The sequence below is a fragment of the Cygnus atratus genome, chromosome 8, assembly GCF_013377495.2.
Source record: "Cygnus atratus isolate AKBS03 ecotype Queensland, Australia chromosome 8, CAtr_DNAZoo_HiC_assembly, whole genome shotgun sequence".
In the NCBI taxonomy this organism is placed as follows: Eukaryota; Metazoa; Chordata; class Aves; order Anseriformes; family Anatidae; genus Cygnus; species Cygnus atratus.
The window spans coordinates 923,512-939,407 of NC_066369.1; the positions used below are offsets into that span (position 1 = coordinate 923,512).

A 15,896-nucleotide genomic window follows, 5' to 3' on the forward strand; every position below is an offset into this window, starting at 1 on the left:
AGGCCCCTCACACGAGAGGTCTCAGGCACCTGGCTGCCGCTGAGGCTGGGGCAGGGCATCCCCGCTCACTGCTGTTCGAGCTGCTCCCCGTTCTTGTGTGACAGAATTAAATATTCTTTGTGTTGAAGAGGGAGAAAGCAAGCAACGCTAACCCTGTAACCCACTGCTTCAGGCACTCGTCAGCCTGCAGTCCTATCCATGCGTAACAAGTCTTTATCCAGAATAAAGTCTTTATCCAGAATTAAAGAATAAAGAAACAAAGCCAGAAACAGAGCCTGCGTTCATGTGGGCGCCCAAGGTTATGTGCACACTGAAAAGCTCAGGCTGCCACGCTGTGCTCTGCTGGGAGAAGGACACAAGACTCCTCCATCTTCCTCCTGCGTCTGCTTTGTATGGGCTGCAGCTGCCAGCTGGAGCAAGCCCTGCCGATGTGGCAGGCAGGGAAAAGGCCTTTCTGTAAGCCACACAGGCTTCAGTATAAATGATGCACCTGATGTTCAGGGGTCCCTGCAAACTCCTGGCATAGCCATTCTATCTTAGAGGAGGACATTCAAGTTCCTCCTGGGCTGAGCAGGGAATTCTGGCAGACTGTGTTTCAAACGCAGACACTTAAAACTGCTTGCTGTTCCCCCTCTAAAACCTTTCATGCTGATAGTCCTAAACATAGCATATTCCAGTCTCCAAGTGTTAAGTATTTAACTGAAATCAGTGGGAGCTGTACACATAAATAGGATGCTGGTGTTCTTTAATCACCACAGCTCCTTGAATACCATCTCTGACCATCACCAGAAGTGGTTTAGCATTATAATGGCTGATATTCACAAACATGTTAAAGACACATATTAAATAAAAAATCACTCTGAATGATCCTCAATACTTTATTAATTTAAAACATTGTTCCAATAAATATGTACTAATAAACATAAGACACTCCATAAAACCTAAATAAAGACATTTACAAACCTGGCAATAAAGTAAAAACAGCATTTTTAACTGAGGTACATGCAGGGTCATTTAAGGCAAATTCAGTCAATTATACTTTTATAATGATTCCTGCCCACCTCTGGTGAGTTTCCCTTTAAAAACTAAAAAACAACAAAAAAAAACAAAATATACAAATGATGCTATTGAGTAGCTATTTTCCAGTTATTTATAACAAGCCCAGAGTGCAGAAGCCAACAATTGCTCTGGACAGAAAGTCTGTGCCTCACCTACACTCCTGCTCTCTTAATCAGGATCAGTTGCTGGGTGGGTTTCCAGTTATAAGGCATAACTCTGTGCTTTGGCTTTTCCAGTTGTCTTTCACAAACTTCCTTTTCCCCAGTGGATGTAGCAAGACGTAACCCCCATACCTCAAAACACACACTCACACAGCCAGGCCTTGCTTAGGCACAGAGACAGCTTTGGGAGGAATAAAAAGGGCCTCCTCCTAACTGTCAGCGCAACTTCTGATTTACACCAGAATAACTAAGAGCAGGATCAGGCCCAAGCTAGTGCCTTAGCTTAAAAAACAACCAGATGTCAAACTGCACACTTCAGTTCAGATCCTCCAGGCTTTCCTGACAGGAAACCAAGAGTGAAGCTATTCAGCACTGAAACTCAATGAAGGCAAGCACTCCCTATGCCATTTACTGACTGCTCTGTGATTACCATGTAAACACTGTTATACCCATGTTTCCCTGCATGGTAATTCAAGCTATTGAAAACATCAGGGTTTTCATCTTGGCCATGGGAGAAATACTTTCCAGCTTACAGATATTTGGTAGCTTATCCGTCTTTGGAGAATCAGGCTTCCTATCTAAAGGCTTATTTTCCAGTGTTATTTCAGAAAAAGAGAGGGGAAGAGAGAGAAACCTCAGCCTTTGATTTCCACTCTCAGTCATGCAGGTTGAGCTGCCAGTGCCATGTCCCTGTCTTCTTTCATCTCCAAGCTCCTGGTCAGAAAGGTAATGCCAGGGTTTGTGCTACAGACAAGGCTCAGGTCCAGCGGGGAATCCGAAGGAGTCTGTTCTCATAGTGTTGTAGGTGCTTTCCATTATTGCAGGGCTCATTTCAGGCCATGCTGTGTCTCCCGGTGTCTCCGTAAATCCACCTTTCTTTGGAAGCCTTTGCCACACAGATCACAGCCAAAGGGCTTGAAGCCTGTGTGCTTTCGACTGTGGGTGATGAGGTTGGAGCTCTGACTAAAGGCTTTTCCACACACCTGACACTTGTGAGGTTTCTCACCTGCAAGCAGAAGGCAGTAGAGAGAGGGTGTGAAAGAGGCAACATGCTGCTTACACAGGGTCAGAGCAAACAGGAAATGCACTCTGGGCCTTACAGCTAATCAAAGCGATTCCTGTGTGATTACCAAAAAAAGTCATTCCTCCTAAAATCATGCAACTGTGAGCCCCAAAGCATTAGCTGGGGCTTTAGCACAACTGGCTTTGTGGCCTAGAAACATCAGGAATTCCTGGAAAGACCCCAGCTCATGATGACTACCTGGTATCAACTATTATAGCATCAACATGGATGCAAGTGGAATAGATGGAGGTTGTTAAGCCAAACCAATGAGCTGGGGCCTGTCCCCAAGGGAATATAAGGGCCGTTGAGTGAACCCTGAGGGACAGGGTTCACCCAAAGATCTGCTCTTCTCTCTTTCTCTAGTTCCCAGCCTGAAATGCTAGCAGTCACCTTCAGCAAGCCCTGAAGTTCTCCTGCAGGCAAACAATGGTAATGAGAATAAATTCATCCTCTGAACTACTCCCACAGAGGGGTCTGTGGAACAACTCCGCTGGCCTCCAGGCGAGCAGGATCTCAATGTGTTTTCGTAGTGTTTATTATCAAATAACGGATAAAAGGGAACCCCAACCACAAAACCAAGCCTGATTTTCAGAGTGACTTTGCACCTGCAGAGCTCACTAACTTCAGCTGGAGCAACTAACACTCTTTGTACATTTGAAAATCAGATTCTTAGAAAAAAAAAAAAACGTGTAAAATGTGCTGGAGGCGCAGTTCACAAGTGTATGTTGCATATGAAAGTGATTCCTGATTCTATTAAGGAGCTGGTTTTATGTCAGCAATTTGAAAGCCCAGGGACAGTTTCTGATCTCAGAATAATAATACAAATAACATTTTTGGCCAATTCAAAATTTGGCTGAAATTCCACTTAATCAAGCCTCATTTGAAAAAGTTACTACGGAAATACTTTTTGCTTTTCTTCACAATCAGTTCATTTTCATCCAGCAGACACCTGGTAGAGAATCTTTTTAAGTAATAATTATTTTTCACTGCTTGTGATCTAGAAAAAAACACAAGCAGGCAGCACTATATATAATGCCATCTTTCTACATATTTGCCATTTTTATACTTCACCCTTGATATCTGCTGATATTCCACTCTCAGGAAACAGGATTTTGGTCATCTAAACTTTGGGTTAGGCCAGTACAGCTACTATTTTATGCCTACAAATGTTTCTGCATCTCACATATCACTCATTTCCCTCTACTTCAAGTGATCAGTGAGGGTCTGAAAGGCAAGATCTACTTTTAAAGAACTCTGATAAACCTGCCTTCTCACTGAACAATATTTTTAAAACAATTGCCTTTGGTGATTCACCTGCACTTTATTAGTTTCCATGTTTATTACTAACAGTGAAACTTGAGAACTCTGCACCTCTCCTTGCATTCTGTATCAGACTGCAGCCGTTTCTCAGAAAGTCCGGGTAGAAGCGCAGACAATCAATCTCTGAACAAATATTTAGTCTAAGAGTTGGATCCTGGGACTGCCAGTTTAGTGTTTGACGTAGAGGAGGAGACTCCTCTTGTTCCTATTATAAATTGGTAGATCCTGTAAAAAGTGATGCTGCAAATTCCCTTATCATTTTCCAGGGACCTCAGCTGTAAATCAAGGCCACATGAATATAATACTCTACAAATCATCTTACACAAAAGCACTTTGAATAAACATTGGTGGATCCTATTAAGGGAACACTGATTGGATTGCGAGGATTTTGGTTATTTTGCAGCTGCTGTTCATGAAACCACATTCAAATCACCCTCATTTGCACAAGTAGAACTCAGATAGTGTGAACCGCAGCAGGGCAGTGAGAAGCATGGGGAGGTGCACGTGCTGTCCCAGCTAAGGAGGAACAGGCTGCTGCAGAGAGACCTCTTCAGAGACCTGCACCTACAGCTGGGGCTGAACAGCAGCACCTGCAGGGCTTACCTGTGTGAATGAAGGTGTGTTTCTTCATATCAGATTTCTGGTGGAACCTCTTCCCGCAATACTGGCAGGGATAGGGCCGTGTGTCTGAGTGGATGAGCAGGTGGGTGGACAGAGTAGAAGATCTCTTAAAACTCTTGCCACAGATCTTACAATCAAAGCTGCGTTCCTGCAGAAAGAGGAGCCCAAACATGTCCATGTTACACCATGCCAGAGAACCCACCAGTAACAAACTGGCCAGTAGCACGTCAGTGTTGCCCCTCCTGCCTTAGCAAGCACTTCCACTTCTCCAGAGAACAGGACTGGCCTGAGGAGATGCTAAAACTGGCATGACAGCACCACACGGTAAAAAAGATTAAGTGTATCCTCTCCCAGTGCTCTGCACCACTTTTCACAAAAATTTAATTGAATAGCTCTTCCTGCTGTCAGGAATGGCCAGATGGGAGCAGCCCCAACTGGACAGAGTCCGCCAGCACATTTCAACGTGGGCCTGAGACATGATCGCTCTGCTGGGAAGACCAACAGCAGCAGATCTGTTCGAAGGCCACCTCTCCACTCTACACAGAAGACTGGGTGCCAAGGTCTGCGTGACTCTCCTGGGAAGTCTCCATGGCAGGCTGATTTCTGCTGTAAGCATAACAACTAACTGCATATTTCTACTTCCATTATAATTCAAGTGAAAGGTACCTAGAGCACCGGGGAAAAGAGCTTTCTGGCTTACTACTTTAACAAATCAAAATAAATGCATTAAGACTGCTGTCTTTCTCTCCTTTCCCTCACACATGCATTTCTATCACTTTCTTCCACCATCTCTTTCTCCCACCCTTTATCTCCCTCTTCCTGATATGCTTTCATACAGTCACCTTATTATATTTGGCTTTTTATGCACTCTCCCTGAAATGTTCTCCCCTCCATGGACTTAATATGCAGTGCTGCTCTTTTCAACATTATTTAATGGGTGATGAGATATTTCCCTTCATTGTGTGCTCTGCTGTTGCACACTCCTGCAACTGTAAATAAGACAGTCAGCAAACAAACACTGCTGTAACTCTATCCTCCCAAACCCAATCTGAGGAAGGAAGATTTGCCAGGTTAAGTGAGTGGGTGAAGGGGAAATATGGCACAGTATCAGCAGGTGGAAAATGTTACAAATCCTCCTACCAAAATTAACTACCATATTCTTTTGGTGTGTGACTCAGAGGGTGTCGAGACGGGTGAAGTCTGTGCTATATACCTGACTGGTCACTCAGATGTTCCCTGCACAGACACAATGACTGCAAACAAAGGAAGATTCACTTATTTGTGGGGACGGGGAGGAGAATGAGGAGAGCTGTGTCAAAAGAAAGCACGGTGACTTGCTTTAGCTGTTAAAAAAGTACACACCCTCATTATAGTTTACAGCTCAGAGAGTAAAAATTTATTATTTATTATCTTTTACTTCTGGAGTGCCAAAAGAGACCTTTGCTTATTACACACATATGAAGTCAGGGGAATGGAAACAAAGTCTGTGTTCTTTAATTTGTTGATTTGTTCCTACTCTTCTTTTGCTCCCTAGCTGCCCACCCTTTACTCTGCCTGCTACCATTCTCTTCACCCACAACTCTCCACTGCAGCCCTACCACGCTTTCTTCCTCTCCCCAGCTTCAACGCCCACCTACTGCCCTGTGATTGCCTTCATGGCCTGCCCAGTGCTGGCTGAAGCAAGCAGCTGGCGCTGGCCCTCCAACTTTCATCCTGGCTGCCCGCCCCGCTCTCACCTGCGAGTGCACGGCCTTGTGCTGCTCCAGGCTGACTGCATGGCCGAAGGTCTTGCCACACATGTCACAGGCAAAGGGCCTTGTGCCACTGTGTGAGCGGCGCACATGTACCTCAAGGCCATGCGGCGTGGAGAAGACCTGAAGGGGAGAGAGCGTACAGGGTCAGGCTAGCCAGGGAGAAGGGGCTGGAAAAGAGTCAAGCCAGAGTGGGAGAAAAAGGTCCCTACCTTGCTGCACTTGACACACTTGTAAGAGCCAGTGCTGATGAGCAATGGGCGGCACAAGAGGTCTGACTCCACTTTGATGCCGCCAGGCCCCTTCTCCTGCTGCAGCCCAGGCTGCGTCTCGGCATAGAGTCCAGGTGCTGCTGCTGGAGGCCGCTCAAACAGCCCTGGGCCTGGGGAGCCGAAGTCACCGTAAAGTCCGAGGGAAGAGCTACACTCCGCACCATAGAGGGCAGGCTCAGAGCTGCGCTCACAGAAGAGCCCCAAGGCTGAGGTTCGCTCCAGTGTCGGGCAGGGCCTGTAGCTTTGCACAAGGTGCCTCAGCTCGGAGCCCCCCAGGCTGCTCCACGCATACGGTTTGAAGGGCATTGAGAAGGGGGGTGCTTCATCCAGGGATGGACACACAGATTGCTCCGAGGCTGTGGAAACACAAGGGCATGGGAATTAGTGCGTTTCACAGTCCAGCCTCCGTTGTGGAGCAGAATTGGCTCAGCACCCAGGCTTGTGGCAGAGCCAGACCCCTGTACTGTACATTAGAGCTGGCCTTTCACTCCCCGTGGGAGGGCATTTTATATTGCTTCCAGTGCTAACTCCTCACCTGCTGCCCAAGCCAAATTATTTAAAGCAAGCACCAGTTTTGTCTGCCTCCATCTTCGGGTGCCCAGGTGCATAGACACTGATCTGACTGTTGAGATACTAAACAACTCGGTCTTCAACTTCCTTTGGTTTTATCTGCATCTCCGCAGAAAAGTGTATGTATTATATCCCAGGCTGAGCACCACAGCTGACGGTCCAAATATTTAAGTTCTGATGTAGATCACACCCACCCATGTTATAAAAATGACATTATAGAGGTGCCAAAAGAAGCAAGCGTGCTAAGATTTACCTGTTCAACAGAACTAAAAATTGTTTCTTGTGCAATTTCATGTCCAAATCTAGTCTCTCAACTTCATGTAACAACTGCCTTCAACTGTACTAACTACAGCATAATCGAAACAAAGAACAGCTTCCTTCTGAGGTGCTTGAATATCATGTCTCACTTTTTCAAAAAAAAAAAAAAAGGAAAAAGAAATCTGAAATAAAATCATGGTTGTTTCAGATTCCTCTGAGTAAAGAAGCTGAGTCCACCCAAAACACTGAGTTCATAAACACATTATGAAAATCACTGGTATAGACTGCATTAAAAATTGAAGAGACAAAGAGATTTTCCTATCAACCATAATCAAAGCTATCTTCCACCAGGACAAGCTCAGATGGCTTCAGCTGGCTGTAACAGCCTCACCTTTGGCAACAACATCTGACCAAGACAGTAGGCACAAGATGAATCACACTTGGTGGGGGCTTTAGCAGAGACTGATGCAATGGCAGGAACACAGCCTCTGAGATCAGTGTCTAACGGCACAAATGCTCAGGGTGCCTTGCGCAGAGGAAAGCACAGTTGGGCAGGGAACACGGGTACCAGACCCCAGCTGTGTCTGCCAGAGATGGTGATTAACGCCCGAGGTGCTCTGCTTTCACTCTTCATCACAAGAGTCAGCAGCGCTGGGAGAGTCAAATGTTTCCACTGGACAAATGAGTTAGCGAAACAAGGAAAAGATGAACAAATTAACTGTTCAAGTGCTGATGCCTTCACAGAGATATTGGCATACCAATTGGGCTACCAGAACAATTTCCCCTAAGCAAAAATGTGCACACTCACAATTGCTTGACTTTTGTCATTCCTGTCAGCTTGGCAGATCCCACGGCTTTAACAGCCTTCAGCAAATCAAGATAACCCGGGGTGGGATAGGGAAGAGAGGCACGGTGTGTTAGCCTACCCATTTAGGTAGGCTGATGGTCACTGAGGGTTACAGAAGAGAGTGAAAATAAGGCAAAAATCGAGTTTTGATTGACCTGTTTTCCTTCTTTTATATAGTTTCATATGTTAACAGCCTCAAGTTCTGCCATTGAAATTACTAGTCTTTCGGTTGGAAATATATGCACACATACCAACTGGGACATTTGAACAGAGAGATGAAATCAAATTAGCTGACATGGTGCTGAGCATGATTTTTCCTGTTCTGCACTGACTGCAAAGTTGTGGTCAGCGTCACATCATCTATCTTTGTGTCTTTGCAACCAGTTTCAGTGTTGCCATCTCTCACGATTTTATCACAAGATTCAAAACTATCTTAAAGCCCCAGCTCTTGAAACTGCATGATTTCATCAGGCCCTCAGCTCTCCTTTTGTTTGCTTGTTCTTGTTGTAACTAATTTTTTCCCCTTGAAGTCAACTACTAGTCCAGACTGTAAAGAAAAGCACGAAAACGTAGACCCTCAATATTTCAACACCAGAATTGAATATCCATAAGGTATTACTTACAATCTTGATCTCTATGCCAGTCTGTTGAGAGAGAGGGGAGGGAAGGCTGACCTGATTTTTGAGCCCTCGGAATTGGCAACACTGGACATGTAAACGTTGCACCGCAGATCAGTTTGCGTGCAATGTTCCTTCCATCACCTCACATGCTTTGGAGACCTCGCAAGCACAAGTGCAGGGGAGCCACTCACACTACACTTCCCAAGGGCAAGCTCAAGTCACCCAAGCCCCACATCCAGCATCAAACCCTGCTCTGCTACACTGCAAGGCAAAAGACATTGCTGTGTCTGCCTCTCATCTGCTTCTGCCACCTAGCCCTCCACAGGGTGATCAGGGAGGGACTGACAGACTCTCCCTCCTCTTCCTAGCAATTCTGTGCAGCCGCTGGGAGAAGAAACATCAATGTTCCTTTTTTGAAGGCAAGGCAAACTCAACCTGAAACGGCTGGGAACTGATTGATACACACAGAAAGAAAGATTCAAAGGTCCACCTCCACAGACCAAAATATACCACAGTGACAATGGAATGACAACGCTGTTATACCCAGTAAATGGTTCCCTCCAAGACTCTAACATCAATTGGCTCATCAGACAATACCAATATACTGCTGCACAGAGTTATCAGGCACTTTCTGGATATGCAAACGTGATTACAGACACACATGGAAAGCGAGGTTAAATAACAAAGTGATTTGCACTGATGGAGACAATGTATGTAGAATGCCAGCAATGCTGTAAAGGTACTGTGTTGTGCCTCTGTCTGCTCACTTGGATCAGCAGCACTGCATGCAAAGACAGACCTGAAGTCAGGCTTTCACTGCACATCGAAGTGCAGCCTGCATCCATGTTCACTGCTGCGGATGAGGGGGTGACAGTACTGCTCACTGCACCTGCCCGAAGCGTGATTTAGAAACATCATTTCACATCTGACCTGCCTGTGGAAGCACAGAAACTGTGCCCCACCCAGGCAAACACAATCATAAAAATCCAGAATCTCACCAGCACATCCTGCAGAAGTGACCTAGGCACAAATTCTAGCTTCGGACTGAATGTGACCAGGGCAGGGATTCGGAGGGAGCAGAGGGAGGAAGCCCGCCTATCTAATCCTGCTGCCGCTGCCTCAATCCTTAACATAACAGCACCTCTCCCAACACACTGAGGTTCCTTTAATGAAGGCTTTTCGTGCCAGGACTGGGAGTCCTGTACCTTCCCTTGTCCCCTGTGAATGCGATCATACAGTCTGAGACTGAGCCCCTCCTCTGAAAAATCTTGATCTGGGGATGCATTTTGTAGAGGTACCTTTCCCAGGTAACTGGATGGGGGGCAGGGAGCTAATGAATCCCACAGCACGGGAAGAAATCAGTGAGGAGGAGGCAAAGGCAGAGCAGCCCTGGGAAACGGCTGCTCCATTTTATGTCTTCTAGACATCTTGTGAGAACGGTCTGTTTCCTATCAAGGAATCATAATTATTTGGGGAATGAGGAGTGGGACCAATTCGTTAGAATAAAAATTACATATTGTTATGCTTTGTGAAGAAATATTAGCAAAAGACAGGCTGTTGCGTTCCTGCTTTTGGTCCAGTTTGTCATTTGCACAAACCGAAACCGTCCCGCGGCTGGCTGTAACAATACTGTACTCATGAACATTTTGAATGTCCCCTCAAAGGGCTTTAAAACTTTTAAAAGGGGCAGGGGCTTTAAAAATGCAACTACCCATCATTACAATCAGCCGTCGACATGCAAGGACGCTATAAAGATGAAGCAGGAAAATCAGTGGGGAAACAGGACGAAGTATTCGTTTGCTGGCGTCTGCTGTCATTTTGTAAAGCTGAGACAGTTTTTCCTTTGCTAAGATAGAAATTGTTCTTTTTTCAGACATCAATTTTTAACCAAAGCAATAAAAATGTGGGGTTTATATATACATATTTTTGTTATAAAATGTCAACGTTTTATTTTTAAACGAGATAAGTATTCACGCCAGGTTGGGGACAGCATCTCCCACTGCTCCAACCACATCAAAGGCAGGATGAGGGAGCTAGAGACAGGCGCTGCAGCCATAAGTGTGAGTTTCCTGGATTTGGGGTGTTTAAATCTGACTGCCATTATTTTCATCTGGTTTTTACGAATGCGTTTTTAGAGAAGAAAAAAAAAGAGAGAAGAGAAAGAGAGAGAGGGAGAGATCCTTTTTATAGACAAGAGACAAGAAAAAACCTCAAAGAGAGTATGGGAAAACGTCTAGCAGGAATACAAAGCCAACGCTGTTTACTACAGGTATACAAATAGCCACATACAAACATTTACTGTCTTAAAAACTATTTATCCGCTAAGCACCAGGGTACCAGGGCCCTGTAGAAAAATGCTGGGACCTTTCAAACATAACTGGCTTGCCTTTACCAATTAATCAGAAACAAACAACAACAAGAAAAAACAACGCCCTGTGGTATCACGACTATCGTACAGCCTGACCGTAACCTGCGACTCCCTTAGCAGTGGGAGACGGGCTGGAAAAGCACCCCGAAAGAGAGAGGACACGAAAAGGAGCGGGAAAGGCAAATCTGTCCCTTCCACTCGTTTTCGACGGCGGCGCCCAGCCACCCGCGGCACTGCCCATGGCACCGGCACGCAGCCGGCCCCACGCCGAGCGCTGCTCGCCCCGCTCCTACCTGGCGAGACAGAGGGCGAGGGCAGCCTCCAGAAGTCCTCGAACTCTGACACCCTGTCGCAGACGCTGCCCTCGCAGCTGGGCGCTGACTCGGAGGTGCCATCGGCGGCCTCGGTAAGGTGGGACTCCGGGGAGAAGCGGCGCTGGGACGGCTCCGGGTCGGGCAGGACGGTGCGGCACAGCCCGGTGCCCTCGGGGATCTTGCTGTCTGCGGGGAAGGGGAGGCGAGGGGCTGCTCAGTGCGGGGCAAACCGGCCGCCGCCTCCCTTCCCCGCCCTGAGCCCCTCCGCTCCCTCGGTGCCGCCGAGGGAGCCCCTACCTGCGCAGATCTGGGCCAGCACCGTCTCCAGCCGCAGGCTGTAGTCCTCGTCGGCGGAGCGGGGCTGGTGGTAGCTGTGCGCCTTCTTGCTCTTCACCAGGAAGGACCTCGGCATGGTGGGGTGCTGTCGCGGCCGCGCTCCGTCTCCGAGCGGCCGGGCACGGCGGCGGCGTCGAGCGTCACCCCCGAGCGTCCCGCGGGGCGGCGGCGGCGGGGAGGCGACCTGTGGGGAGGCGCCGAGCCCGCCGCTCAGGGCCGGGGGCGCCGCTCGCCGGCGGGCGGCGCGCAGGTGGCGGCGCGCAGGTGGCTGCGGCTGCCGCCCCCGCCCCCCCCCGCCAAGGGGCCTCTCCCGAGCTTCAGCGGGAGCACCGGCGGCCGTCCCAACGGCTAAAGCAGGAGCGGCGCCGGCCGCACGCCCTCCCCGGGCCGCCCCGTCCGTCCCCAGCAGCCCCCGAGGGGCCGGGCAGCGCGGGGCGGCCGCCGCGACCGGCAGGACCCGGGCCGGGAGGGTTGGTACAAAACCGCCGCCAACCCCGACGGCTGCGGCGCTCCCCGCCGTCGGAGGGACTGATTCAGCCCCCGGCGCCGAGCGCAATAACGTGAAAACGAACAAAGCGGAATGGGACCCGAGGCCCGCGGCTGCCGGCGGCGCGACGCCTCGCAGCTGCGGGCACTCAGAGACGTGGCCGGGGGGCGAGGTGGGAAACGCCGGGGGGCCCCGCCGGGAGCCGGGGGGACGGGAGCGGGGCCGCCTCAGCCGGCTTCTGCGGGGCGAACCGAACCGGCCAGCGCTTCGGCCTTGGCAAAGAGCCGCGTTAGGTCGCGTCCGTCGGGCTCTTTCCGAGAACTCGTAGGCCTTTACTCAGCTCCTCGAGCTGCGAGAGAGCGAAGGGAAGGGGCCGATCCCCCCCGCCCCGGAGCTGCCCCCCACCAGGCGACCCGCGCTGGCCCCCGGCAGCCGACGGGGGTAGGGCTGGGAGGCGCCGCCCCCGGGCACGGCGCCGGGCGAGCGGGTGGGAGCGGCGCTGCCCGGACCCACCTGCGCCGCCGTTCATCCTTGAGCGGGGCGGGGGGCGAGAGATCAAAGTGGCCCCGGCACGCCGCGCCCCCCCGGCACTAACGGCAGCCATCGGGGGGACCGGGGGGGGCGCTCGGTGCGGCGGGGCCGCTCCGCCGCGTGCTGCCGCCCCGTCGCGGCGCTCCTCCCTCCGAGAGCCCAAGGCCGGGGCCCGTGGGAAGGCGAGGCCCGGGCCCACCTGCCCGACGGAGCCCGCCGCCCCCCTCCCGGCGGCCGTTGGCCTGAGGGCAGCGCGCGGGGCCCGCGCCCGCCAACGGCCGCCGCTGGTGGGGCGCGAGGTCGGAGCCTCCCCGAGCCGCTGAGGCGAGGCCGGGGGCGAGCTGGGCAGAGGGGGCATTGCCACCCGGCGAGGGAATCAGGAGCGCTTACCCATCTGGAGGGGCGACGGGAGCCGGGCTGCACAGGTGGGGGTTTGCGCCGCAGCCTGCTCGTTTGGGTGACTTTAAATTTAGCCTCCCTTTAAGGAGCGATGGTGCTTGAGTTGGGTTGGTTTTTGGTGTGTTGTTTTTTTTTTTCTGTCTTCTCTCAACTCCTTCAGAGCTCAGCCCCCTAAACCACAAATTCCACTTCCTGAGCGTTAGGAGCTTCTGAAAAAAAAAAAAAGCTTAAAAAAAAAAGCCAAAGCCTCACAAATCAGCACTGTTCCCCCTCCTCTCTCTCTCATTTTTCCTTAAATGAAAATGTCTTACCGTATTCCACCTCACAGGGCCCGCTGAAGTGACATCAAAGTGTCACTGGAATGGGGCGTTTCATTTCTCTCGGGGTTCTGCTCTAGAAATTACACACATCTATCTGAACTATTCTTGGATCCCCTTCGACTTCCGCAACGAGAACAAGTCACAGATTCAAAACACAGATTGACTCGGCGCAGGCACAGACAGAGGGCAGGGGATGGAGGAGCCGGCCCCGGCCCCGGCCCCGCCGAGCGGAGCCCAGCCGAGCCGGCTGCGGGCAGCATCGCCCCGCTCGGCCCCGCGGCTGGCGGCAGACGCCCCCCGCGCATAATCGGGGCTAAGGCAGGGCCTGGGCACCGGAGACCTCCCCTAGCCTAGAAATAACTTGTTGTGGAAAACTCTTTCGGGATAAATACGCCCAACAGCGCTGAAAATACCTAAAGCCCCAAGCCTGGAGGTTTGCTCATTTCCCCTCGGATTTAGGTAATGGTTAAATATGGAAGGGGTAGGCGAGGTCCCCCGGCCCTCCTCCTGCGGAGGCCGCCGTCGCCTGCCAGCCATCGAGGGCCGGCGGGGAGCGGCGCCAGGCGGGACGGCAGCGGGGGCGGCCGGGGGCTGCCGGGGGACCCCCCGGCTGGTCAGGGCGAGGGAAGCTCGCCCCGCTCCACCCCCAGCCGCCCCCCGCACGCCGTATTCCAGGCTCGGCGGGTTCCCGACGCCGGCATCTTTGTGCGGCAGCGGCTGCGGCTGGGCGGCCGCGGGGCCGTGCTCGACAGGGTGCTGCAGCACGGCTCTGCAGCCAGCCGGCCGGGGGGACAGCACCGCTTCACCTTCCGAAACGACTGAGCGACCCCCGAGGGACAAGGCAGAAGCAGCCGCCGGCCCCCGGAGCTCGCTGCCTTGGCGGAGCAGGTGCTTTCCTCCAGCAGACACCGAGAAATTAGTCACTTTGTGCCCGTGAGGGACACGGCACTAACCTGGCTTCCCAAAACCTAGCTGAGCAAGCAAACACCACGACGAAAAAAAAAAAAAGAAAAAAAAACTCTCCAACCTTTCGAAGGTTGTGTGTGGTAGTGACACAGAGGAAGTCGAAGCACACGCCTGAGACGTCGCCCTTAACACCTTTATTAGCGCCGGAAAGTTCCTGGTGCTGGGCACAGCACTTTTGCTTACAGCAGCTGTGCACCGCGGTCTCCTGGCTGCACTCTGGGCTGCTTACGCTAACTCTGAAAATCATTCACGCCGTCGGTTTTAAAAATAAATGATGGAATCAGTAGAAATAACTGGAACTACTCGACGTAGTTTCGTGTACGCGTAGCTGTGACTTTCTGTAAAGCCATCTCGTTAACCTCCACAGCGGGACCGTGAGCGGATGGCCCTTCGCCTACCTTTTCGAGCAGCCCTTTGGCTGTGCCTCACGAAAGCAGCAGAAAGCATTCCTGTGCACTACTTCCCACGCTCACAAACTGTTGTGGCCCCGGGACAAGAAAACGCGCACCCCTCCAGGGAGCCGTGACCAAGCTGTACGCGCGGCTTACCCAGACACGTGGAAAACGGCTTCGTCCCGTGGTGTGCGGGGCCAAGCCACGCCCGAACGCTCCCCGCCTGCCCGTCGAGGACGGAGAAAGGGGAGCGCGGCCACCGCCCGCCGGGCCGAGCCGAGCCCCGCGGGAGCCCTGTGCCGGCCTGGCTGCATCCCCGCCGGCTCTGGGCACCCACAAGGGCCGGCGCCGCCGGAGCGGTCTGCCACAGGTGCTGCGTGCACGTGCCCGCGGGCGGTGGCGCGAAGCGGGAAATGGCCACCGCCTCCTCAGCCCTGGGGGGAGCCGTTGCGGGCGGGTAGGTGGCAGCCATGCGCCGCTCCCAGGCTCCGTTTTCGCCTTGTCCGGGACGGTGGCGAAGGCTGCCGCTGGCTGCCAGGGACCCTCGGGTCTCTGCCGGCCGCCGCGCACCTCGCCAGCTGGGGCAGCGCCGTCTCCTCGCCTGACCCCAGGGCTTTGCGGGCCCGGGCTCACGGTGCAGTGCGTGAGCTGTCCTCATCCCGCCTTCTCCATTTTCTTTGGAGATCGCCCCTCACGCGATCGTGACGCTGCTGAGCAAGGGACAGAAAGGAAAGTGGCGCTGCGACCCGGGCGGAGGGCCTGAGGGCGATCCCCGCTCCTGTGCCAGGAGCTCGCACCGCCCCCCCCCGAGGAGCTCGCTGACTGAAGTAAGCGCAGGGCAGAACGCACACACTGAGCATGGGGAAGGGTACCGAGCTTTTACTCTGGGTTACGGTGCGACCTATTTGCCACAGGTCGGTAATCTTTACGAGGGTGTATGCAGTGGTCATCGCGTGATACTGTTAGAGCTGTGTGAAAATACCAAATATTCCATATTCCAGTGTGAAAATGCCAAAAGTCAATGATCCTGAGTTGGCAGAGATGGAATTCATATGAAATACAAGTCATGGGAGTGGGGCTGGACTTAATAGAACTTCCCTAATGCTCCCCCCAAAAGGATAAAGGATGTGTAATATTCAAAGTTAACCATCAAAACTTGGCAAGATATAGTTAATGCAATGTAAGTACACGGTTATTACCCCATTGTGACAAAAGAGAGGAAATCAATAAAAGGATAGGTT

The 15,896-nt window shown here is 51.8% G+C and overlaps 1 protein-coding gene across 1 annotated transcript; it reads right to left on the reverse strand.

Moving 5' to 3' along the window:
• Positions 1-1,227: 1,227 nt before the first annotated feature.
• Positions 1,228-11,677, reverse strand: GFI1 (growth factor independent 1 transcriptional repressor). Its single transcript, XM_035537777.2, has 6 exons — positions 11,522-11,677; positions 11,204-11,410; positions 6,188-6,603; positions 5,961-6,098; positions 4,207-4,372; positions 1,228-2,226 (listed from the first exon to the last, which is right to left on the reverse strand). The coding sequence occupies exons 1-6, from the start codon at positions 11,634-11,636 to the stop codon at positions 2,048-2,050; spliced, it is 1,221 nt and encodes a 406-aa protein (XP_035393670.1). The 5' UTR covers positions 11,637-11,677; the 3' UTR covers positions 1,228-2,047.
• Between the last annotated feature and the right edge of the window lie 4,219 nt (positions 11,678-15,896).